Source organism: Pangasianodon hypophthalmus, chromosome 22 (genome assembly GCF_027358585.1).
Source record: "Pangasianodon hypophthalmus isolate fPanHyp1 chromosome 22, fPanHyp1.pri, whole genome shotgun sequence".
In the NCBI taxonomy this organism is placed as follows: Eukaryota; Metazoa; Chordata; class Actinopteri; order Siluriformes; family Pangasiidae; genus Pangasianodon; species Pangasianodon hypophthalmus.
Window position 1 is genome coordinate 15443182 of NC_069731.1, and position 27335 is coordinate 15470516.

General features: G+C 39.5%; 1 protein-coding gene across 1 annotated transcript in view; it reads left to right on the forward strand.

The window, feature by feature from the left end:
* stau2 (staufen double-stranded RNA binding protein 2) overlaps positions 1-27335 on the forward strand; it is a 90565-nt gene that overhangs the window by 28841 nt on the left and 34389 nt on the right. The window contains exons 6-12 of the mRNA XM_026938099.3: positions 1105-1264; positions 4579-4686; positions 8121-8333; positions 9632-9769; positions 13061-13192; positions 14584-14647; positions 19192-19481. Of these exons, the coding sequence (XP_026793900.2) occupies positions 1105-1264; positions 4579-4686; positions 8121-8333; positions 9632-9769; positions 13061-13192; positions 14584-14647; positions 19192-19481 (1105 nt within the window). The remainder of the gene's footprint in view (positions 1-1104; positions 1265-4578; positions 4687-8120; positions 8334-9631; positions 9770-13060; positions 13193-14583; positions 14648-19191; positions 19482-27335) is intronic.

A 27335-nucleotide genomic window follows, 5' to 3' on the forward strand; every position in this document is an offset into this window, starting at 1 on the left:
CAACCTTCTTCTAGACAACTGATGCCAGCTGAACAGTGATAATAAAACCCAGTAATTATAAGATTAATAACAGCTACAATATTCTCTTTGTTATTGTGTTTTTAGTCTCTTCTCTGTGAAACGTCATAGGCTGGGGAAGTAGTAAAGATTAAGGCTGCATATACTGGCCAAAATATTTTGGCATGAATTTCTCCCCATTATCATCACGCAGGATTAACGTCATTCTTGCCACACTTATAAATATCAACACATTCACAAATACTGTTAGGAAGTCATCAGCTGTAACCTTTTATTCCTCTCAGAGCTGCACTACAGTACCTCCGGCCAGCTTGTGGAGAGACTTACCCAAGAAGACTCGAAAGCTGTAACTCTACAGAGTTTTTACAGACATTTCTAAAAACATGTTTTCGCTTTGTTATTATGGATTATTGTGTATAGATTAATGGGAAAAACTAATCAATTTTAATGTGTTTTATTGTGTAAATCTTTAACACAATCAAGTGTACAAAAACTGAAGTGGTCTGAACCATTTCCAAACCCGCTATAACTATAGATAGTTAACAGTATGATGTGTTGTTCATTAATAAATAAAAAATTTGGCTCATTGCTATTGTATAAGATGAATATAACACTTTGGGGCGGTCTTTATTGGATATTAATCACTTCAGGGTGGTAACAGTAACAAAGCTTTGTGTTGGGCTGCATTACTCCACCCCGTCTTATGTTATTTTCGTATAACAGCACACACACATTCCGTCATGTTTTCTTTCTTATCTATCATTCTCTCATAATAAACAGTACAATAAGCTGTAGCTTTTAGCTTGAAGATTTTAGCCGACGAACGTCATCAATATATGTTTTCCCAGACTAGCTATGTGTTAGCGATCTGGGTGCCCATTATGGTGTTGTGTGTGTTGCCATAGAAACGAGTGATGTCCAAGTTTGAGGAGATGACAGAGAGGAATCCTTGAGTCATTATTTTGTGTCCGTCAGTTCAACAGGCCTTGATTTACACCGTGATAAAACAGTCGTGTTTCAATAAGCTAATTCTGTTTTGACGTCTTTTTCTCTTACCTCCTCCCCCTTCCCCCCATTTTACTCGAGGTATCACTATCCAGTCCCCAAGGTGTTCTACGTGCAGCTGACGGTAGGCAGTAACGAGTTTATTGGCGAAGGTCGAACTCGCCAAGCAGCTCGGCACAACGCAGCCATGAAAGCTTTGCAGGCGCTGAGGAACGAACCCATTCCTGAAAAGCAACCTCAGGTATACACACACACACCTTAAGACATGGTCAGATTAACAAGTCACCAAGACTCAAAGTGAAGAGAGACTCAATACCCAGAATACACTGCAGCATTTGAAGACTGTGTGCAGGATAGATAGTGACTATGGTACGGTTTGGGACTTGTGCGTCTTAGTGTTAGTGATAGTGATTATTTGGCCTCTATAGAGACTGGGGTAGTTTTCGGTTGTTATGGTGTTTATGTGGAGTCTACAGTGAATACGGTTTGGGACACATCCTTAGTCATGACATTTCATGGTGATTAGTGAATAGAGTATGTGGTTTGGGACACACCCACACTCGACTGGTGATGGTGAGGACAAACTGTGCAGTAAACCAAATCAGTGACCTGCAATCATTTACACTGTTCCCTATATTAGTGTGCTATATAGTCCCTATAGTCCACTGTAGGGAATAGGGGTTAGGAAGTAGGGAATAGGTGATACACACTACATTAGACACACCTTTAACCTTGTTTTTTTATTTCCTCTTTCCTTCTCACTTTAACTCTCTCTTCACTTTCTCATTCGTGTTACTGTAGGCAGATTACCCACAATCCCCTTGTGCTGATCTCAGATCCCCTTGTTCTTGTATCTTTATTCCTCCCCTTACTGTCACATTGGGGTGTAAAGACGACCTCACACACTCTTAAAGGGCTTTTATGTATGCCCAGTTGTAAGCTTAACACCGTGTCACTGTGTATAAATCACTTAACACACTGATGCTCCGTGCCAGCGCTGATGTCACCGCTCCCTCTCTCGCTCCCTCCCTCTCTCTGATTTTACACAACATGTGGAACACGTAATAGAGCGTGCCGTATCTACAGGTTAAAAAAAAATACGCCATCATCTCACACACAAACACACACCCCTAATCTGTTCAGTGGCTCAGATTCCAATGTCCTTTTCCTTAGTTAAACATACACACCTTACCATATAAATGCCTCGCCATGGTTAGTCCACTGTAGACATTTCCCACCCTAATTACACACACTAATTACAATACGTGTAAACGTGTAAGTCATCACAGAAATCATCTGTGATGGGTTTTTTGTGGACTAGATAGTGAAAAGGGTGTCTAGTTTGAAACATGTCTACTCTCTGTGTCAGACACTTTGAATGGACAGCAGAATCAACAGGCATCAACCCCAAAGCTTGTGAGATTTTATGGAAGAGCAATGGAAACTCCAAAATAGGGGTGATGTAAACAAGTATTATGGGGGAAATAACACAACTGACACTTTTTTTTTTGTCCAGAGACTTTACAAGTTTTGTTTGAATTTAATTTAATTTTTTATTCTATTTTATTTTATTTGTCTGCCTACTTTACAACTTTTGATTTACTTTTATTTAATTTTTTTATTTTTATTTGATTGATCAATTTTTATTTGGTTGATTCCTTCATTCTTTTATTTTTAATTACTGAATTTACGTGTGTGTGTGTGTGTGTGTGTGTGTGTGTGTGCACATGCATGTTTTTATTTCTTGGTGAGGACCAAATGTCCTCACAAGGATAAATCTGACAAATCTAGGAAAAACAGTTTGTTTGACAAAAATGCCAGCCTTTATTAAATTTAAAACATTTTTTTAATAAAAAAAATTTCTTTACGGTTTAGGTGTAGCATAGCCTTAATTAGCATTAATAATTATATGAGTGGTCTTCACACAGACAAACTTCCATTAAATACCTAAAGCTTTGTATTTATTTGTCCACTCTGATTCTAGATAAACTCTTTATTAAAGGTTTGGTGTAAGTAGATTTGTCTTACAGATGATATTATATAGTGTTGGTATCAACTGTATGACAAATATACACTTTATAACTAAATGTTTGTGGACACCTGATCATCACACTCATATGTGGTTCTTCCCCAAACTGTTGCCACAAAGTTGGAAACACACAACTGTATAGAATGTCTTTGTATGCTGTAGCATTACAGTTTCCCTTCACTGTAACTAAGAGGCCCAAACCTGTTCCAGCATGACAATGCCCCTGTGCACAAAGCGAACTCCATGAAGACATGGTGTGTGAAGGCTGGAGTGGAAGAACTCGAGTGTCCTGCACAGAGCCCTGACCTCAACCCCACTGAACACCTTTGAGATGAACTGGAACATAGACTGCACCCCAGACCTCCTCACCTAACAATCAGTGCCTGACCTCACTAATGCTCTTATGGCTGAATGAACACAAATCCCCACAGCCACGCTCCAAAATCTAGTTGAAAGCCTTCCCAGAAGAGTGGAGGTTATTACAACAGCAAAGGGGGACTAAATATGGCATGGGATGTTAAACCAGCACAGATAAGTGTGATGGTCAAAGGTTCACAAACTTTGGGCCATATAGTGTATGTTGTATGCTACGAGTGGCTAATTAGAGTGAACTGGATCGACGCTTTCCACTTAGATCTACATTTTTTTGCCAATAAAATGAAATGAAACATTTCTCAGTCCACTTATACCTACTTCTTAGTTAGATTTTCAGGTCCAATTGAACTCAAACCCATTTATTGAAGTCTAACCAAAAATGTTAATACAAAAACCTTTGCCTGGGTGGGTGTGTGTGTGTGGGTGTGTGTGTGAGCATTTGGCATCGATCTAGTTATTCAAGCTGTAATATTGTGTTTTTCTCTCCTGTTCAGTCTCGCTGTGTTCATAACGAGCTCTTTATCAGCTGCTTCTCTTCCTGTATTATGTTACCAAGAGAAGAACACCATGGTCATGTACTGCCTCGGGCACACACACACACACACACACACACACGTGCATGTAGTGGATGTATTTCCACTGCAGGAATTTTTTTCAGGAACTCATACAGTGGTTCCAGGGGCCTTTTTTTTAGTTCCTACTCCAGACTGGGTGCTTGTGTGCAAACCAGGAACTACTGGAGTGGAGCTTCCTGTAATCTGTGATTTGTTAAACAGGATGATAAATCCTCTATATAAAAATCTGCACTTAGTGCATTTTATTTCCAAAGCATCACAGCATAAACATTTTTATAGCACTTTGTTTGAGGCAAAATCATATCACAGAGCTTCGCAGATAATATCATAATTTTTAATAACGATTCATGAAAGAGACATGAATTTACACGGGTTGTTTTGGGGTGTATATTACTAAGGAAATCTGAGCGTTATGGATCAAACACTACTCATATGCTCAGATTAAAGAGGTTAACTATATTTTATTTTCCCAGCATCATGTGGACATGTACATGAAATTGCCCCTAACCTTTTTTCCCCCTTTTTTCTGAGAGATGTGAAAGAAAAAGGGTTGATTTGTGCATGTGACTTTTTTAGAGTCCAGAGGAGAAAAAAGGCTCGGAGGAGGACAGCGACGCAAATAAATCTGAAATCAGTCTGGTGTATGAGATTGCACTGAAGAGGAACATGCCTGTGAATTTTGAGGTAAAAAAAACACACACACACACATTATAGCATGACATGCTGAAGTACAATGAATTTTCAGCTTTCAATAACTCTTTCATTTATTTATCTAACTTAATTATTCGGTGTATATGTATTTACTTAAATGTGTATAATAAGAATCTGAGATTTATGTACACATAAGAGCACCATCTCCTCTAAAAGCAGGAAAGGTTTGTTTGTATTGCCTGTATGTCTGGTTTAGTATTTGTCTTGTTAGTGTTACCAGATTTGTGCTGATCTTAATCCCTCTGTCAGGCCTGGAAAATGTCTGTGTGTTATTCCATCCTTACCAAGAAGTCATTACACAGCAACGTTAAACTTAACAATCAGCCTCATGAGCAACCTTCTGAACACACTGCATGTGTAAATGTTATGTTATGTTGTAAATGTTATGTTTTCCATGATTGCGCTTTTTTCCCCCCTGGAGATCGCTCTGTGCGTGCATGCGGTGTGCACTGTCATGCAGAGCTTAACTTGTGAATGATGTATTGCTCTTTTCCCGTGTCGTCTCCACTTCATCGTTCAGCTGCGGGATCCTGGGCTGCACAGGAATCTTGGCCCGTGATCAGGAGTTGGAAAGAATGTGTAGTGCGCACTTTATGAATAAACACTGAAACCGAGAGTAAGTGTAACAATGTGAGCAAGACGCAAAACGTGAAAACAGCGTACGTCTGACTCGTAACAGCTGCAGCAGCGCCTGTTCACGCAGTACTACCGTCTCATCTACACGAACAGCAGAGATGATGATCCTCACAGAACACTGAGAACCTTCAACATCATCACTGGCGTTCAGTTCCCACTCCTGCTGTCATCACCTGCCACTCATCACTGTTCTCACTGAGGAGCATACACTCACTCCCATTGCATTACACTGACAGAGACAGACAGACGGTTTAACAGATAAATTAATAGGCAGTGGGGTAAATTAGCAGACAAATTCAAAGACAGTTCAATAGATTAGGAATTCGATGGAGGAACAAATTGATAGAGAGACTGACTGACAGAGAGCTAGATGGGCAGACAGACAGATACATATTGTATATATTGATAGACATAGACATACAGATTAAGCTGAATAGACAGACAGGTAGATGGATGGATCAGCAGACAGACAGCTGTTTGAACAGACAGACAGGTGGACAGACAGTCTGTCATGTAGACTGATAGATGGACAGACAAGGAGAGAGACGGGTGAACAGACTGACAGACAGATGACACAGGCGGATGGGGAGGATACACAGAAAAGGATAGACAGGCAGATGGGAAGACAGACACACAGTAATATGAACAAACAGATGGGTGGACAGACGGGCGTACAGATAGATAGAGAGATGGGAAGACAGACAAACAGACAGACGGTTATATAGGTGAACAGACAAGCAGGCAGGCAGTCAGACAGATGTGTGGACAGACTGGTAGACATGTAGACAGACATACAGATGGGCAAGTAGACAGACAGAGAGACAGACAGAGGGACAGACAGACAGTGGATTCAGACTTTCAGACCTGGATATTTCTCTCTCTGTCTCTTACTCTTTCTCTCTCTCTCTCTCTCTCTCTCTCTCTCTCTCTCTCTCTCTCTCTGAGTCATGTGCATGAGTGTGTATCTTGGGGGCAGACGCATCAACACGCCATACAAAAGAGTCTTTCTTCGCTCAGTGGGTCTCAGTGTCTCTTGCCGTCCTCACATCCTGCCTTTACATGGATCGTACCACATCGTCTTCCCGGAGAACATGATCCATGTAGGACAGAAAAACTGGTCAGATCAAAGTCCTCGTTGAAATTCCATCACCGCGCCGAAGATGTTACACCGTCTGACGCCGAGGACGATGGCTCGTCTGCTGCCGATGGATTTAAGGAGTGCCAAGATCTCCTCAAAGACATTGTTCCTGCGATTAGACAATCACATGCTGGAGGCAAAAAGCTTCCACCACTGAATTCCCAACAATAACTGCAGTGATGGAGTCTGTGTGAGGTCAGGTGACTCTGTGTGAGGTCAGGTGACTCAGGGCTTCAGACATGTTCAGGATCCATGTTAATTAGAGTGGTGTATGGTATGACTGGAAATGCTCTCAGACATCCATAATTGTAAATATGAATATAATATATGGATGAGTAGGCAAAGAGAGAGACAGACAGCTGGATAGCTCGGTAGAGAGACAGACGAATAGACAGAAACACAGACGTGCAGACAGCAATTAAGTCTTGTGTAGTCTTTTGTAAAAGTAGTCTGCAAAATATTTTTGTTTGAAGCACGCACAGAGATAAACATGGAGTCAGTTATTATGATATCATAAACCGTGATAAATATGAAAGTGTAATATCGGCCTGGAGTGAACAGGGCAGCTTCAGAGCCACCGCAGAAATACAGAACTCTTCCGTAACATGGGAGTGTGATGACCAAATCCCTCCACATGAAAGTCGTGTAAATATTGGATCATAAATTCTGTCAAGTGTGTGAGGAACTCCGTGTGTGTGTGTGTGTTTCCCTTCCAACTGCTCAGATAAATATCAAAATTCACTTAGATGGGTTTCATTTTTTCAAAATTTTATTCAACTTTAATGAGTGACACAGTCTGACAGACTGACACACAGATAGACAGACAGAAAGATGCACAGATAGACAGATAGAAAGGTGCACAGATAGACAAATAGAAAGATGCACAACTAGAAAGGCACATGGATGGACAGATTGGATGGATCAACACACAGATGGATGGATGGACAGACAGACACAGGTGGATGGATGGATGGACACATGGATAGAGACGTGGATTGATGAGTAGTCAGACAGATAGATGGATAGACACATGGATGGACACACGGGTGGATAGATGGAGGATGAATAAATAGAGATGTGGATGGATGGTTAGACAGACACATGGGTGGATGGATGGTTAGAGAGATGGACATCAGATAGATAGACATAGGAATAACTTGGTTTCTATGTTCTCAGTTAAATCCGCACACATGCACACACTTTTACGCATTTTGTCCTTGTGTGTGTGTGTGTGTGTGTGTGTGTGAGAGAGAGAGAGAGAGAGAGAGAGAGAAAATGCCAGAGTGCTTATGTGTATGAGGATAGGATGTGAAAAGGAGTCTCAGGAGGGGGATAACTTTCACTAAACCTAGAGAGAGCCAGGTCCTGTGTGTGTGTGTGTGTGTGTGTGTGTGTGTGTGTGTGTGTGTGTGTGTGTGTGTAATCTAATCCCCCTCCTTAACACTGAGCTCACCTGCTTTGCTGCCCAAGCAGAGACACTGGAAATGAATCTGAATGTTGAAACACATGATTTAGTAAGCAGCATGTCCAGCTGCATTCTGGGTAACTCTGATGTTCTGAATGTTTAATATATACGTTACAGCCATGACCTGCTCCACGTCTCACCGGCTTCCCTATCCTCCTCCGTCCCCAGGTGCTGAAGGAGAGCGGCCCACCCCACATGAAGAGCTTCCTGACCCGCGTGACGGTGGGCGAGTTCTCCGCCGAGGGTGAGGGCAACAGCAAGAAGCTGTCGAAGAAGCGTGCAGCTTTCTCCATCCTGCAGGAGCTGAAGAAGCTTCCCTTCATCCCTGTAGTGGAGAAGCCCAAAGTGCACTATAAGAAACGGCCCAAGACCATACTCAAGGTAGGCTGCCTAGTAAGGGTACTGCAGACGTGCACTGCACCCAAAAGTGTATCGCTATAGTATACGTAGTGTAGTATAATACTATATCACTGTTATGGCAAGCTAGACACAGACAGATGCATAATACCTCATAACATCATATCAAATATTATAGACAAGTAGACATACAGGGAGAGGCACATCACCTATTATGCTGTACATCGACAGACAGAGTGTAAGACAGACTGACCAACATACTGACAGACAGATAGATACATAACCTAATATATTTAATATAAATGGTATGTAGAATGACAGATTGACAGAAAGGTGCACTGAAAGCCATACTGAGCGATTGATGCCCGGTCAGGCAGACAGACAGGCAGACAGTCCGATCGACCAACACAACAACAGACAGATGAAGCCATCTGTTAGTTAGATTGATGGTTTGACAAGAAGAAAGAGGCCACAGTGACAGACAGACAGACAGACTGATACACTGACAAACAGTTAGACACACTGACAGATACACTGACTGAGAGATAGGCAGATCGGCTGCTAGACAGAGAGACAGAATGACTGGCTGATAGACAGGCACACTGGCAGACAGACAGGCAGACACATTGACTTTCAGGCAGACAGACAGATTAACTGGTAGACAGACAGATCAACTGACAGGTAGTCATATTGACAGACAGATACACTGACATGACACACACTGATTGACAGATCATTTGGTAGATAGATTGACGGACAGACCAACAAACACACTGCCAGACAGACAAGCACACAGACCGGCTGACGGACAGACATACAGACAGACAGACAGACAGACACACTGAGAGACACACTGACAGATGGATCAACTGGTGGACAGACTCGATGACACACTGACAGACAACAAGACAGACAGACAGTGACTACCAGATAGAAGGACACTGACAGACAGACAGGCAAATGACTGCCAGACAGACAGACAGACAGACAGATCAGCTAGTAGACAGACACATTTACAGAAACATTGACAGACAGACCAACTGGTAGACAGACTGACACACACGCTGACAGACAGCTAGTCAGACATGCTGACAGCCAGCCAGACACACAATGACCGACAGACTGATTGACAGACTGAAATGAACTCACTTTCCTCTACCAGCTAATCAGGACTTGACACTTGGGTAGTTCACTTTGTAGGATTTGATGGTGTTAGTATTATCCATGACCACGATGGTGAGGAAACGTTCTGACCTACAGACAGACTCACACTGGTGCTGTGTGTGTGTGTGTGTGTGTGTGTGTGTGTGATCTCCTCACAGGCGGGGCCGGAGTACGGTCAGGGCATGAACCCCATCAGCCGACTCGCACAGATCCAGCAGGCTAAACGAGAGAAAGAGCCCGAGTACACACTGCTGTCTGAGAGAGGCCTGCCACGCCGCCGAGAGTTCATCATGCAGGTACTACTCTCTCTGTGTCACGCGCACACACACACACACACACACACAAAAACGATCATCAATAATAATAGTGATAATAATGATAATAGTTAGGAGTGGGATGATATAACAACAGTAATGCAGTGTATTATGAAAAAAATAGTTATATTATTACGCTTATGCTGTTTTTTTTTTTTTTTTTAATAATAGAGCATAGTCATTTCAAAATGGAGCTCATATCTGATCAGCCATGAGAGCCATATTTCAATTTTCCACTGTTTTTGGCTTTTATTCAGTTTTGTTTAAAATAGTTAAAAACATTTATTTAAAGCAACATTCCACTGAGAAATGACAAGTGAAATATTCCTCTGTTTTTAACTGCGGTATCGTTCATGAACTGTTTTGATTTTGGCAGCGATATGTCCTGTTTATGTTTCTGGTTGTGTTTCATTCCCTCTGTAGGCCCTTCACTTTGTTTTATTAGACGTCTGGGTTTATTTGATTTACTTTTGCTTATTTCACTACAGGGTGGTTTTCTATTGTTTCTGGGTTAAAAAAACTCTACCTGTATAACGAAACCACTCCACTGAGACTATGGAACATGCCTGAGAAGAAAATTTGGATGTGCAAATGTAACTCAAGATATTCAGGATGGCAAAATGGCATATATTAATGTCTAGTCTGTTAATGTTCAGAATCGTTTAATACGGTTTAAGGTCTCACATTGAGTGCAATATACTTAACATAGTGAAAATTATTTCCAGATGTCTTACACTCTTAAAAAAAGAAAGTCTATGCTAGACTTTTTTTTTTTTTTTTTTTTTTTTAAATCTATGGTTTTTATTTGATCACAACAAGGGAGCTACAATCAAGGGAAATTGTGAGGAAATTGAAGGAAATAAAAATAAAAAAGGTCACATGCCTTAGAGGATTATATTATATTTATATTTATATTTCTGTTCCTGTGCTGTATAAAATCCAGGATGTGTGACGAGAGGGATTTCCAGGAGTCAACAGTTTTTACTGCTTTGTTGAGACATGGATGGTTGAGAGGAATTTACAGAACTTTCTCAGAGCCACAACTAATCATCGTATTTGTAGTATCAGATATCACAAAATTTATACAGAAAACCAAAAATTTTAAATGGTTCTATGATACCAGACGTGTTATAGTAAACATCTAGCAATGTTGAATAAAAAAAAAGAAATGTGATAAAACACAGTGTGAACATATGCTCAATAAAGACAGTTTAATATTTCTAGTTATGATATTAGCATAAACAAAATGTATGATAATTAAGTCAGCTTCTAGACATTTATTAAATTGACATATTCTACTGGCAGATTATTATCTTTTCTTTCTAGCAAATAAATACTTGAGAACAAATTATAAGAACAAATTCAATCTTGACATTAGAAAAAAACGTAGGCTTCAAAACACCAGAGGCTAAATAATTTTATTTTTATTTTATCTTATAATTTTGTGATCTCACAGTGTAAAAATATATGATGTCTTTCTCTATATTCAAGATTCTCTAAATAAAGTAAATATACTCACCATCCACTTTACTGTACTCCTGCACATTCATGCAGTTATCTAATCAGCCAATCATGTGGCAGCAGCGCAATGCAAGGAATCATGCAGATACAGGTCAAGAGCTTCAGGAAATGTTCACATCAAACATTAGAATGAAGAAGAAGTATGATCTCTGTGACTTTAACCATGGCATAGATGTTAGCACCAGAATGGCTAGTATGAGAATTTCATAAACTGCAGTTCTGCTGGGAATCTCTCTGGAGATTTACACAGAATGGTGTGAAAAACAAAAAAACATCGAGTGAGCGACAGTTCTGTGGGTCGAAGCACCTTGTTGATGAGAGAGGTCAGAGGAGAATGGCCAGATTGGTTCAAGCTGCCAGGAAGGATAAAGTAACTCATGTAATCACGCTGTACAACCGTGGTGAGCAGAAAAGCATCTCAGCATGCACAAACCATCAAACCTTGAGGTGGATGGGCTACAACAGCAGAAGACCACAGCAGATTCCACTCCTCTCAGCCAAGAACAGGAATCTGAGGCCATCATGGGCACAGGCTCACCCAAACTGGGCGGTTGAAGGACTGGAAAAAGACCAAGGTTTTTTTTTTTAAGAGTGTTTTTTTGAGTTACTATAGACTTCCTGACAGCTTGGACCAGTCTGGTCCTTCTCCTCTGATCTCTCACGTCAACAAGGTGTTTCAGCTTACAGACTCTCCGCACACAGGATGTTTTTTGTTTTTCCCACCATTCTGTGTAAACTCTAGAGACTATGGTGTGTGAAAATCCCAGGAACCAGAACCAGCCCATCTGGTACCAATAAACATACCACAATCAAAGTCACAAAGATCACACTTTTTCTTCATTCTGATGTTTGATGTGAGCATTAACTGAAGCTCTTGACCTGTATCTGCAGGACTTTGGGGCATTTTGCTGCTGCCACATGATTGGCTGATTAGATAACTGCATGAATGTACAGGTGTTCCTAATAAAGTGGATGGCGAGTGTATGTATAAATAATAAATATGACCATAAAATAATATCTATATTTATACAACTTTTTAATAATCCTAATTCTTCATTTCATTTTTCATAAAGGGCTAAATGCTTTTTATAGATGATTAGAATTCATTATATTAATGTTCATTTCGCTATAGCTTGTAACCAACTTGATCAAAGCATGACATTCATTAAGTGAGTACAATCACAATTAAAAGGCAGACTGATTCTTTTTTTATTTATTTGTTTATTAAAATGGTTTCTTACATGACACTCTACATTTCTACTTCTTTAGTAAATATATTAATGTTTTCTGAGGTATCAAAAGTGACCTGCTTTTGGTCAAAACCTGATTTTTTTGTTATTTTTTGCCTGTTTAACAGAATTTAGCTGCAGACACATCCGACAGGTTTTCCCAGACCACAACGCATATTTACAATATTTACACAAAGATGAAATCTCTCCAAAAGCACTAGAGGAGATATGCAAGCGCAAAGTTTGTGGAAACAGGCCAAGTGCAGGAAAACTGATTCAGTAACACAATTCATAGTGCTGTATGAGTTTATGAGTTCATTTCTTCCTAAAATAGGTTAAATACATAGAGTGTGTTTTTAAAATAGTTTTTTTGCTTTGAGAAGACAGTGATCATGACTTGTTCTTGTAGCTGGTTCGACACTTTAGGCTCGCTCTTTAATAATTTTAAAGTGTGTGTGCATGTGTGTGCGTGTGTGTGCGTGTGTGTGCGTGCGTGCGTGTGTGTGTGTGTATGTGAGAACAGGTGAAGGTGGGTGATGAAGTGACCTCAGGAACAGGGTCAAATAAAAAAGTCGCTAAACGTGCAGCTGCAGAGGCGATGCTGCTCCATCTGGGATACAAAGCCTCCACGCCTATTCAGAACACACAGGAGAAGGTCAGTACACACACACATACACACACACAATGTTTCCATCCAGATGTTAATGGCTGTGCGTTTCCGTCAACTCCTGTTCCGTTCTGATGATCAGCAACAGGATGACATAACCCCACACACACACACACACACACACACACACACACACAGAGTAGTGGAGGGACTGGAGCACACACTCTGTACTGTATTTCACAGGATACATCCCAAACAAGAATACTAGCAAACTCAGTAGTATGTAAGAATACTGCCACCACAGGCCTGTTTGTCAGATTTTGATGTACACCTTAGTACAGACTTTAGTGCAGTTTGGGACGCAGCCGCAGTCAGTGGTTAGCTTTGTTATGGCAGCTAAACACGTAGCTTGTGTGTCAGTGAGTCAATTTCTAAATGAGTGTGTACTTCAGAGAGTGCACTATTTTGGCTTACTGTTTAGTGTGGCAGTGCGCAGTTTGGGAGATTGGAGAGACTAAAACACACACTCGCTATGACATCCCATTTTCACTCGAACTGCAGGAGTCTAGAATCTGGTCTACAGTCGCAGTTAAGGAGTCTAGAACCTTGACATTGAAGAGTGCAGGACATCAACATTGGAGTCTTGAACCCTCACAGCCAGGAGTCTACGTGTTAGGTGGAGTCAAGCCTGTGCACTGAGAATCCTCGAATCCTTCACAATGAGGAGTCTAGAACCTTCATGCTGAAGAGTCTAGAAGCTTAACACACAGGAGTGCACAATGCACTGTGCCATCTACAATTGCAGTAGGATCTCTGCACTGTGAATTCTAGAACCGTTGCAGCGAGGGGTCTAGAATCACTGTTAGGGAGTCAAGAACACCGTAACCGTAGCCTACGTTTACAGCGAGGGGTCTAGAATCACTGTTAGGGAGTCAAGAACACCGTAACCGTAGCCTACGTTTACAGCGAGGGGTCTAGAATCACTGTTAGGGAGTCAAGAACACCGTAACCGTAGCCTACGTTTACAGCGAGGGGTCTAGAATCACTGTTAGGGAGTCAAGAACACCGTAACTGTAGTCTATGTTTACAGCGAGGAGTGGAGAACTTAGTCTAGAATCATAGTTAAGCCTCGAAACTTCTCACTCTGGAGTCTAGAGTCCAGGAGTTTAGATTCTAGAACTGTTGTCCCTTACCTTCAGTCCAGTTGGCCCTACAAATTATGTGTGTGTGTGTGTGTGTGTGTGTGTGTGTGTTTTATACTCGACTGTGTAGGATTTAGCTGTGATGTCTCAATTCCCTTCCTCCCTTCCTAGTGAAGATTAACCTGTGTGAAATGCTTGAAAAGTGCTTTTCCCATCTCACTCACTCTTCTTCTGTGTGTGTGTGTGTGTGTGTGTGTGTGTGTGTGTGTGTGTGGTGGTCATCCCCTTGCTCATCAGCCACACATGGACAACAAAAGCTGGAATGGACAAAGAGCCACTTTCCCCGAAGCCAGCACTAACAGTAAGTGTTTTTCTCTGTGTGTGTGTGTGTGTGTGTGTGTGTAAGTGATGCTGCGTGTTCAATCTATCTGACTGGAGGGCATGGCCTGCAGACTATCCCTATTCACACACACTCAGGGGGCAGCTCTTGTTTTCCTGTCACTCAGGATTACACACACACACGCACACACACACACACACACACACACACACACACACACACATTCTGACACTAAGACTAAGGCTGTCAGAAAGGATTTCACCATTACCAACACGTAAAACTTTCATGATCAGGTTTCAGAGAGACACTTTTAGTGACAGAAGTAGTGTACTATTTTGCCTTTTTTGCCATACTATTTAGTGCACTAGTGTACAGTTCAGGACAGGGCCCATTGGCTATGAGATAGCTAAGTCTTATCTGTATACTTGTTGTTCAATCGAATGTCTGTTCTTTTTTTTTTTTTTTTTTAAACACTTTGATCTTCACCGTCGTCTAGTGAACAGAATTGTGGGATGGCATTCTCTGAGGCTCCGTCACGTTTGTCTAAAACAAGGACCCTTATAAGACAGCTGTTCTTAGGCAACCTTTCAAATGTGATAGTCTTTATCTCAGGAGTGTAAACGATGCTGGATATTTGTCATGTCATCAGCCACCTAGTGCAGAATTATTGAAACCTTTTAACAGAATAGACGAAAATGATTACGCATAATGATTCAGAATCTTTGCTTAAAAAAATATATATAAAAAATAATGTATAAGAATTTTTTAAAAATAAGGCAAACAAATCGCCTATTGTTATAAAGCAGGTGTCAATATTTCTGACTCTAACTGTCTGCTAAATTACCATAGAGTTTAGTACAACACTTTTTAGGATGGAGAATTTGTCTCCATTATATGACCCAAAAAACGGGGAGAAAAAAAATATGGCTGTGTCTCAAACTGCATGCTAATTTAACATGGCCCTTAGTATGGCAGTATGTGGTTTGGGACGGAGCCCTTGTCTCTGCTCGTGGGCCCTCGTTGGGTAGAAGTGCATTTTTGTGCTGGAGCGGAGACGTTTTTCTGGCTCGCTCTTATCTCAGTGCTGCTGTAGGACACTATCAGTGTGCACTCGCTCTGTAAACTTTCCCTTCCACAGAGCTTTCACTGTCACAGTAATGACTGTAATTTACAGTTCTTTAGGTCTGATATGATCCAGAGCAGACATGTGTGTGTGTGTGTGTGTGTGTTTCTTTTCCACTAGTTAACCCTCAGAATGTGATTTGCGTGCATTCTGTCTTCTCGGGTTTATAACTCCAGGAGCGTTTAATGCTCAGATATGAGACACACATCGTTAAAGTCAGGAGGACTTAAAATGTCCAAACAGTGCGGTGTGATAAACTATCCAAGACTAATCCGGTTTATAAAAGACATCAGTGTTCAGCATTGCCTTTCTACACAGTCCTTACACTTCATACAGTATCTCTGTTTACATTCACAGAGAGAAAAGGAGCGAGAGAACAGGTTCTGCACCAATCATGCACTAGATTTATGTCTTTGATCATCTAGTACTTGGATATTTGTGTCTTGAGTCAAACCTTTTGCAGTAGGAATGCAACAAAACCTTTGTTTTCAGACTGAGTATGAGTATGAGTACCCGTTTTGGTACTGATACTGATACTCAAATGAGTAAGCTGCAGTATTAATCAATCAGTGGTGTTACAGAACATTTTATTTTACTTTGTTTATGTTTCCATGGTTTACATAGCGGCCATGAAAAGCGTACACGTGTGTGTTCGTGCTCTTCAGCTACTAGGCTCATTCTGTATAGTTTCTTCCCCCAAAGCCATCAGACTCCTCAATACCCTAACTGACACCAACCCACACACACACACACACACACACTCGTCCTCAACCAAACACCATTCCACTCCCTTTGCAATTTTTTCTTAAAGTGCTGCTAAAATACTGTAAACAAAATACTGTATTGACCATTTGCATTTTTGCTGCTATCTAGTATGTTGTGTTTACATTCACAGCATTTATTATTATTATTATTATTATTATTATTATTATTATTATTACTATTATTATTACACTGTAATGTCTTATTGCACTTTATTCCACACTAGAACTGTGTACTGGTTGGCACTGCACTGATCTTTACTGTGCATATTGTCCTGTTTTAGTAATTATTATACTGTCTTGCACCGTTTGCACACAGTTGCACACGTGCATTTCCTGTAGTCCTGTGTAGGTCTGTGTAGTCGTGTTTAGTTCTGTGTCGTCTCCTGTAATTTTTGCTGTGTACTGTACTAGCTGTAGATGGTTGAAATGACAATAAAGCCACTTGACTTGAAAAATAATGTCCGTGAGTTGAAAAGTGCTTCTGAAAAGCTCTAAATAAAGTACAATTTTATTTTCAAAAGAGCTGGCTGTTATTTTCGCTCACCTAGCTTTGATCGTGGATGTTTTTTTTCCCTCGCCAGCCAGCACTTGCTGCAGTGTTGGACTGCAATGAACTCCTCATGCTTGAGTTTTTTGTTTAAAATGTTTTATCAGGTTGCTGATATTGCAGGAAAGTGGTCCTGTTTTGATATTTTCACACAGCACAGTTTGTAGTCTGATTTGTTTTATTATTGTTTCATTAATCATAAAATATGTCAAGTCATTTTGTGTCGTCCGTTCATTAGCACGACAACATGCACTTGGTTTAAGTCATCATTTATCACATGGTACATTGTGTTGGTATTGGAGCATTTTTTTTTTTTTTTTTTTTACCAATCTGAGTAAATGAGCAGGGTATCTATGCATCCCTATTTTGCACTAAATGGAAATGGAGTGATGCCTCATGTCATTAATCATGGCCACCTTCACAGAATTACCCACCAGTTTTAAACCCTGAAAAGTAAACTTTTCGCTCCTTATTTGGGTTCTCGCTTGGTGCATGTGCTATTTTGAACCACACCAGTCTCTGATGGCTCCTCCCCCTTTGCTACATTAAACCACCAAATGCAAAAAGTGTCAGATTTTCTACTTCATTAAAAGTCTACTACATCTGAAGGAGTTCACTAGTGTGAATATACTACTGAAAATGTGCTACTACTGTAAGTACACACTTTATATGTTTGGAGGCACTTTCACTGTAGGGAGCCGCATTTCCCAAACTGCTGCCTGCTATATAAATGAGGTTTGAAATGAAAAGCTTTTCCACTCTATTTAGTGCACAAACTTTATAGTAGATAGTTATCTGCGATGTAGCTTCCTACGTCTTATATAAGGACAGTAAATAAGGCAGGAATGAAGAGCATTTACACAACATGTAGTGCACAGCATATCTAACAGGAGATTCCTTAGCATATAAAATAATGTATTTTACATCATAAATAGTGCAGAACTATCAAATAAAGTTAGTGAAGAAAAAAATCTGTTGCTTAGGTTTTATTTTAGACTCTGAGTAAAGACATTGGGGGTAAAAAAAAAAAGTGGGTAATTTATCGACTTTATTGAACCTTTAAGTGCTGTTTTAATGTCACTGATGAGGTCATCCTGGCTCACACTTCACTTTTAATATTGTTGTTGAGTGCATGTTATTGTGTTATGTTTCATAAGAGAGACTAAATTCATCACTGGTTATTACTTTAAAAAAAGCGCAAGTGGGACTCCAAGCTCATATTTTTATATTTAATGAGTTGCAGAAATGCATCACTGGCAGACCACAGCATCTACACCCGTGATTTAATGGCGTCTTTAACGCACCCCTTCCCACAGCGGCACAGTAACTAGTGCGAATTTTAGCAAATCGCGTGCAACATTTGGGAAAAGTTCACATGATCTGGACATGCCTGCATATTGAGAAATGCCAGTTTCTGGTCTGCCGAGGCCAGCTGTATTGCACCACTTTAATTTGACACCCAATTTAAAAAAACAGAACCTTGCACTTTTAAAAATACAAAGCAGTGCAAATATTTTTCCTGCTCAGCACATGTTGGTGGCACTGAGATTAATTCCATTCATTTGTTTTTATTTCTGTAGCACTTTAAACAATAGAGATTTTCACCCCAAAGCTTTACAGAAATCCCAGACGTAGCTTTAGATCTCTAATTAGCGAGCGAAATGCAACAGTGGCAAGGAAAAACTCCCTGAGACAACATGAGGTAGAAACCTTGAGAGGAGCCAGACTCATACAGGAACTCATGCTCTTCTGGATGAACGGATGGTTGGATTATAAATTATTACTCTTCTATACTGTAAAGGCAAACGGTAAAAGTTTGTTGAAAGGATGTTCAGTGTGTGTGTATATTGTGAATAAGATTTCAGGGATGAGATGAGTCTTTCTGATTGCAGCAGCAGTTCTTGGGTACAAATTTACAGCATTCAGGGAAAATTACTCACTGAACCAAGGAAGAGACGTGAGCATAAACTGTTTTTAGGAAGTGCAAATTATTGACAAATATGCTCATTGGGGTTTTAAATTAGCCAGTGCACTGTGAAAATAAGACAAAACTACCAAAATAACTTCATGGACTGCATCCATGTACACTACTTATTGATTTCCATGCCTGTTCTCTTTCCTCGTCCTGCAGCGCAGAAAGGAATCCTCCACCTCTCTCCGGATGTGTACCAGGAGATGGAGGCCAGCAGGAATAAAGGTGGCACTACCCCCTCCGTCACCCCTATGACCCCCGTGACCTCTGTGACCTATATGAACCCGAAAGAAGTGAGCCAGGCACCGTTTTACAACAACAGCGCCTCAAAGACAGCCGCCATCGCACGGGAGCTGCTGAGCAAAACGCCAAAAACACCCACGATCCCTTGCAGCTCCGTTCAGCCATCGCAGCAGCTCGAGTACCTCGCTCACATTCAGGGCTTCCAGGTATGGAGAACTAGCCACACAGGTGGTGTACGGTACCACAGTACCATAGTGTGCAAGGACAGTTTGGGAAATAGCTGATGACATATGCAGCCGATCTTATCAGTGTGTACACTAGTTAGTGTTTAGTATAGTCATTTGGGATGTAGCAGAGAGTCACATAGACAGGATGTTAGTGTGTGGTTTGGGATGTAGCCGATCACCTTGCAATTAATACATACTCTTCGTCGTGATATTTTATGGTTTGAGACATAACCAATCAAGGAGGTTCAGTCACATAGGTGGCATACTGTTTGTAAGATTTGGAGTACTGTTTAGAGATGCTGTGGTATTATATGGGACTTAACCAATCATGTAGATGTCAGCATTCTGGTACAAAACTGTGGGCTTTGGGATGTAGCCAATCTTACTAGTATTATAGTATTATACTTAGTATATAGTATTATCGGGGCACGGTGACTTAGTGGTTAGCTATGTTGCCTTGCGCCTCCGGGGTTGGGGGTTCGATTTCCGCATCCGCCCTGTGTGCGTGGATTTTGCATGTTCTCCCCGTGCTTCGGGGATTTCCTCCGGGTACTCTGGTTTCCTCCCCCAGTTCAAAGACATGCATTGTAGGCTGATTGGCGTTTCCAAATTGCCTGTAGTGTGTGCGACTGTGCCCTGCGTTGGGTTGGCACCCCGTCCAGCGTGTCCCCCGCCTTGTGCCCCGAGTCCCCTGGGATAGGCTCCCTGAGACCCTGTGTAGGATAAGCGGTACAGAGGAGGGATGGGTGTATTATAGTATTATAGTGTATGGATTGGGACACAGTGGCTCACATAGGTTTGGATCGTAGCCGCTCACTCATAGTTTAGACCTTGTGTCTAAACAGGTTTGTGTGCAGTTTGGGACGTAGACGGTCACTTAAAGTGCTTAGCGTGGTAGTCCTCAAAGGTCTTTCTTCTTCAAGGAGAAATAAAGAATCATGTAGTCAGTTTGAATTTTGACGTAATGTCACCTGCTGATGTCACACTGGGCTTCACGGCTGACCAATCATTAGCTCTGCTTTAAACACACACACACACACACACACACACACACACACACACACAAGGCACAGGTGCACACTGAAAGCCCCCCTCCCTTCTCTCCATCACTCACTGCTTTACCTTACTTTCTCTTTTTCTTTCCTCAGTGTTTTGCCTTCTTTTCTTTCTGCTTATTTTACATATCTTTTTTTCTTCTTGTTTTTCCTTCTCTCCTTCCTTACCGGCTGCCTTTTACAAATGCAAATCTAGTTGTCTCTGGTGTTTATTAACATCAGAGTAAGCTGTCACATGTAGATTATTTCTATAAATAATGGAAAAAAAATGAAATCTATCTTTCACTTCCTGGCAAAAGATAACCACCTGTACTGACCTCATCACTGTTTGTGTGTGTGTGTGTGTGTGTGTGATTGCGGTTTGGGTCTTTCCCTTTCTCTATTAAAAGGAAATCTGGTGGATGACTAGAAACACTTGTGTGGGTGCGTGTGTGTGCGTGTGTGTCACCCATAGCGAACCGAGTTTGTTTAACACCAGGTGTTTTTAATACCGCCCAGTAAAAACACTTGATCTAAACACGCATGATGTGCCTTTGTGGAAGTGTTTTGTTTTTTTAAATTGGGCCTGAAACTTGAGACATAAACACTGTGAGAGCAGCAGGTTTGAGTTAAAGCTAGTGACAGTCTGAATGAGTCACTTTAAATGATTCAGTTCATTCAACCGATTCAGTTTCACTGTGTTTGATTCACTGTTTAGTGGTGCACAGAAACACTGTACACTACAACGCACATCTATAGAAGATATTATGGTTGATAATAAACTTCTCTTTGAGTAATGATAACAGTTAATTATTCTTAATTAATTAGTTAATTTGCCCTTAAGAGGCCCTTAAGAGTCACACATAAAAAATGATTCATTGCTAAATCATTCATCACTAGTTCAGCAGAGTTCATCACGCTGCTCAGGAAGAAGACCTGTGTTGAGTATTATGTTTTTTTTTTAATTATTTATTATTATATTTATTTGTTTTTAGATTGATTGATTTTTTTGTTGTTTGTTTAAATCAGGCTCAGGCTACACTACAAAAAATGACATCTCATCAAGTGGAAATACCTTGAATGTAGTCAAATCTATCTAGTATTTCCTATTATAAGAGTACAGGAAACCAAATATAAGATTATTAAACATATTTGAAGCCATTTGTACTCTTTTAAAGCCTGAAGTAGTCTGTTTCTACTGGCAAATAATTTTACTCATTTTAAGCATTTATTTCTAAAAAGAAGCAAAATTATCTGCCAGTAGAATAAGAAAACTACAAGCTTGAAATGAGTAATAATGTCCAGAAATAGGTTTAATGAGCTTTTATTTGGTTTATTGTAATCTTATAATAAGAAATACTACTCATGAAGACTATATTCAAGATATTTTCATTTACTAAGAAGACATTTTTATCTTCTTGGTCTCCGGTGATAATAACAGAAACACTCTGTATTATAAAACTCATGGTGTGGTTTTCCTCAGTACAAACTCAGCTCAAGGGCAAAACTTGTGAAATTTCTTGGTTGAGGGTGGGGAGGGTCATCAGCGGAGGACTTCCTACTCGTATTTCAAAGCAAAATTATACAGGACATAAATTCATCTGTTTTTCTGTACTAAATGTCCTTATTTATGTAAGAAATAAAACACGATGGTGCATGTTGTTATAGGAAAATAATCCATGCCACAGTGGGGTGATACGTTATCAACTTGAAGTGGATTATTTTCCTAAAACAGCATGTCCTAATGTATTTTAGTCCTCTTATACCACAGCAATTTACTAATGATTACAATGTTTTATTAATTAATGAATCATGCATCATGCTTTTTAACTATTTAAGGTTACATTTAATGTTATTTCCACTCATTGTCTCACCTCTCTGATTAAAAAAAAAAAAAAAAAAAAAAAGACAAAAAAAAAAACAAAAAACCAAAAAATGCATCTTGTCAGTTTATGATGAAAATCTAAAGTGCAAAGTCTCTATCCTGAATACCTTCATGGTGGAAAACGTACAGCTGTATCAAAGCGCTGACACTGTAGTCTCATTCAATCCGTTTTAAATAAACATCACTTTACAGGAAACGTCAGCATTATACGTTTTTCTTTGATAAATATCAACACATTTATTGATCTGTTTGTTATTACATTTTGTTCTAGGAAGATTCTTGTTTAGACGATTGAGCCGGTTGAATATTCGGCTAGCATCAGCTAGGTGTTACACTCTTACAGGACTTCCACATAATTTCATTCGGATGACATGTAACGTAAATGTGAATGGAGATGTTTACTTTCACGTTTAAGTGGACGTTTAGGGACAAACGTCTTAGTATGGAAACGTGCAGGGTGTGAAACGTGCACACATGAGGACGAAATGACAAACTCCATCACAAATGAGCACAGAAGAACTCTTTTCATGTGTAATTAGCAACATTCAGACAAATTAATAAATTATTTTAGATATCATAAATTAAATATCAGCACAGGAAGTACAGTGAATTGACTGAAAAAATTATTCACATCACGTTTTTTTTTTTCATTGTTTTGGAATTTCAGCCACTCTCTGTCCTTCTCTCTCTCTCTCTCTCTCTCCTCCCTCTGTCTCTCTCTCTCTCTCTTTCTCTGTGTGTGTGTGTGTGTATACAGTGTGTGTCTATTCATGTGTGCTATTATTTCCCCCTTGGCTCTGCCTGTATCTGGTGGAAATAGGGCAGAAATAATGGAGTGAGTGTTGTAATTTATAACACATGCTTTCATACTTTCTCTCTTTCTCCCTTTCTCCATTCTCTAAGTTCATTATTTCCAGCAAACTTTACTTTCATGAACCAAACCATGTGTTCATTCAGTTTCCAGTCATAATGTAGCCATTGATGAAGCCTCATTAGGGCTGAGGCGGTATACATTACACTGATGAGGTGGTATATCACGATAATAAAATATAAAAAAAAAAAAAGGAAAAAAATGTAGATATGACAGAAATAATAGATTTTAATTCTGTATATTCACAAAATAAATTCACATCTGTCATCTATCAGATTGCATTGAAAATATATCCGAAATGTACTTCCTTAAAATATTTAGGATTAAATTGCATTACAGTTATGCCTTTGGCCGCTTGCTATTTAAAGGAAGTGTGGTAGATGACTGGAAACACCTGTGTGTGTGTGTGTGTGTGTGTGTGTGTGTGTGTGTATGTGTGTGTGTGTCATGCATAGTGAGTTGTGTTTGTTTAACACCAGTGCTTAACACACATCTTATGTAAGAAGTTGATATTATGGATAAGAAGGAACATTTGTTTTGGGTGGCGATAATAGCTGAGTCACTTAATTCACTGATTCACACTGAGTCACTCAATTCAATGATTCAGTTTGTTCGAATGAATCAATTTGACTTTGTTTGATTTACAGAAATACTGTGGCACATGCAGCAACCCATATCTACAAGAATTGAGTACTGGAACTTTCTAGATATATATAAAAAAATATGTTAACACAAATATCTAGCAATAGAACAAGACAATTTTGAGTGTGAAATTAGTAAAAATGTCTAAATCTAGGCTTAAAAGAATAATACATTTTCCAATATTTAAGACATTTTGACTTTGCAATTTTTAAAATAATATCACTATCAATTTTCACCAGTTGATTGCTCATATTCTTGCTAGTGTTTTATGTATCTGAAATTTCCAAAAATGTACCTTTATTTATGCAAATGAGGCTGTGTCTAGTTAATTATATATAAATTCGTATACTTAATAAAGCCAAAAAAAAACAACAGTCTCTGGATGGTGTTAGGATTAAAATGTTCATTTCACTGCAAAGACACTCTTACGAGAAAAATCCTTTTTTTTTTTGTTGGAAAATCATTTGTTTGACCAAGAAAACACCATGGGTCATTTTTCCGCATATAATCTGAAGTAAATCCAAAAGTTATCAACATTTTGGGAAATTTCTTCTAATAATATCTTTCTAATTACCGATAAGAGTGAACATGAAACATTTCATGAATGCTGGTCAGCTAGAAAGTGAGATTTTTGTTCTGAATATATAAACATACAGTGTAAACATACAAAGTGGTTCAATGTAAACACACTAAACCACACTGTATGCACACTGTATGTAAACAGCTTTAGTTAATGTGGTTTATAAGGTTTATAATGAAATTTGACTTTTCAGGGATATATATCATGATGACACAATGTGATTGTGCCAAGTGGGCGGGGCTTAAGCCTTCTGCAAAGTTGTTGGGTTTCAGATAATGGGATGAAAATGAATATATAAGAAATCATGAAATTTACTTGTTAAATGAAATTTTCTGTTGAGTTTTGGTCATTTTATTACTATAGTTTAAGAGAAGACATGTTATAGATGCAATTTACCCAAAAAAAGATTGAAAATTGTTTTTTTTCTACCTGTACTCTCACCATAATTGATTCAACTACTAATGAATGGGAATGTTAATGAGCAGGTAGGTTTATGAATATTACATAGGCTTATGAATAGTAATGGTTGGTGGGCGGAGTTGGTGATTTGAAAGGCATCCTATGGCAATTTAGTAAATACACAGAGATGTGATTTTCATCGTAAAACTCAAATGAACGTCTGGAACAAATTTTAATTTTAAATTGGTATAGCAACTTTAATATTCATGCACTGGACTTGATATTTTGATCTAGACGGACTTTACCTCACTTTCCCTCCATAATACCAGCAAGGGTGGGTTGGAGTGTGTGTGTGTTGGTGCGTGTGTGTGTAAATGAAGGGTATCTCTGTGGGAACGCAGTGTGCAGAGCATCAGGTGGACATCATAAAGGGTCTTTTGTAGTGTCTGTGTGTAGGGCAGAGCAGCAGGTGAAGCTCTCGACTCGGACTTTGCTTTATTGCTAAAGCAGTTATACAGTGTAGACAGAGCAGATACATAGACACGCATTACATACAAGTACGTCCACGCTAATACACATTAGTGTTCACAGATGTCAATCTCAGTGTAATTTGTTTCTGATTAAACAAGGTGGACTACTGAATGGCATTACTATATATAGCAACAACAACAAAAAAGACGTTCTGTGATGAAACAACGTTCATGCTACACATTTTTGTAAGATGGACATCCATTAGGATGACGTCAGACGTCAATGCTTCGGGTTTAATGAATACATTGGAGCATCTATTATTGAGACTTGCATCGTGTAATACCTGTTCAAACACGAGCGAATCGATCGAACACTAGCTCAGTAAGCTACTCACTACAATGTGAGACAACAATGTGTCGTCGTTATGGTAATACTGTCGCTAAACACTACTCCTAGCCTGTCAACACAGACAACCAAACATTTAAGTTACCATATGCATGTAAAATGGAGCATTCAGAGTCTGGGATTGGATTTGGATTGACAAATCTTTACAGTTTCTGACAGTATACTAAAACCTACAGGCACATGGTATTATATTTCCAAAGCGTTTGCCATGTTCAATACAGTCACGTCAATAAATGGATAGACACACAGATATAATAAACGTAAAGATAGCACAGACCTTTGCTCTTTGATAAAGTAGCCCTAAGTAGCCTAAGTATTCAGCATAATAAATGACCTCACTTTTTACTTCTGCATACGGAAAACAAACTGAATATAGAGCTTAGTTTGGGATTTTGTAACAGGACTGCCTTTTGAGATTAGCGTTATCTGTGTGACCTCAGGTGCAAAAATCAGGCTGCCATTTTAGGTGGAAAATGTCAGAATTACGCAGCAGAGGTACTGGAGCTCATAGACACCAAACGTATTGAGCTGAGGCTTGCCGTGAGTTGCCCTTAAAGATTTTAATGCTGCGTCATATAGCTCTCAGTGTGAACTGACAACAGAGAGTAGCCTCAGCTTCTTTCTTAAACCAACATGTTTGCCTAGACGTCTTCAAGTGGCTGAAGAACAGACAGTACTGTGCAGAAGTCTTAGTCACATGCAAAGAAATGCTGTAGAGCAAAGATGCCTTCAAAAATAATGAAACTAAATGCTTCTACATTAAAAATATATTATAAAGAGCAGTAAACAGTAATAAATGAAACAAAGTCAATATTTGCTGTGACGATCCTTCGCTTTAAAAAAAAAAAGATAGTAGTCTCAGGTACAATTAGTGCAGTTTTATAAGGAAATGAGCTGTAAGTTTTACTGAGCATCGTGCAGAAGCAGCCACAGTTCTTCTGGAGACTTTGTCACACTTGCTTCTTATTTTTGCAGCAAAACCCAGCAGCCTTCATTATGCTTTTTTGTCTGAAAAGTGTCTCTTATGTAATATGTTGCTTTCTTTACTGACATACAAACACTTTTCTGGAGCATTTAATTTTGTGCTGGAAAACTAATGTTTGGAAATTTACAGTGTTTTTGTACTGAATCAATAATGTAGAAGTCATAAAATACAAATCTATAACAAAGTTTGTACTAAAAAATATGGTGCCTAAGACTTTTGCACAGTACTGTATATGTTAGTGTACGTTACATCGAAAGTTCAGCACTGGTGTTGTGTTTCAAAAAAGTCCAGCCAAAAACACAGATCTTCTGTTAGAATCCTTGTTTTTGCCACTAGAACTGCTGCAACACTGACAAACTGACCGTCAGCTTGACAGCTAGCATCCCGGGCATACAGTGAGATAGTTAAGATTGTTGCAGGGAATGTGTTATATGTATGTACTTGCTGATTTTATTTTATTTGATTTAGAAGTAGTTTTAAATTTGCTTTGCAATGTCTAGTATTTAGTGTACAGGTGTTTAATGATGAGGAATGATGTCCATTTCGCTTTGCAGGAAGTGA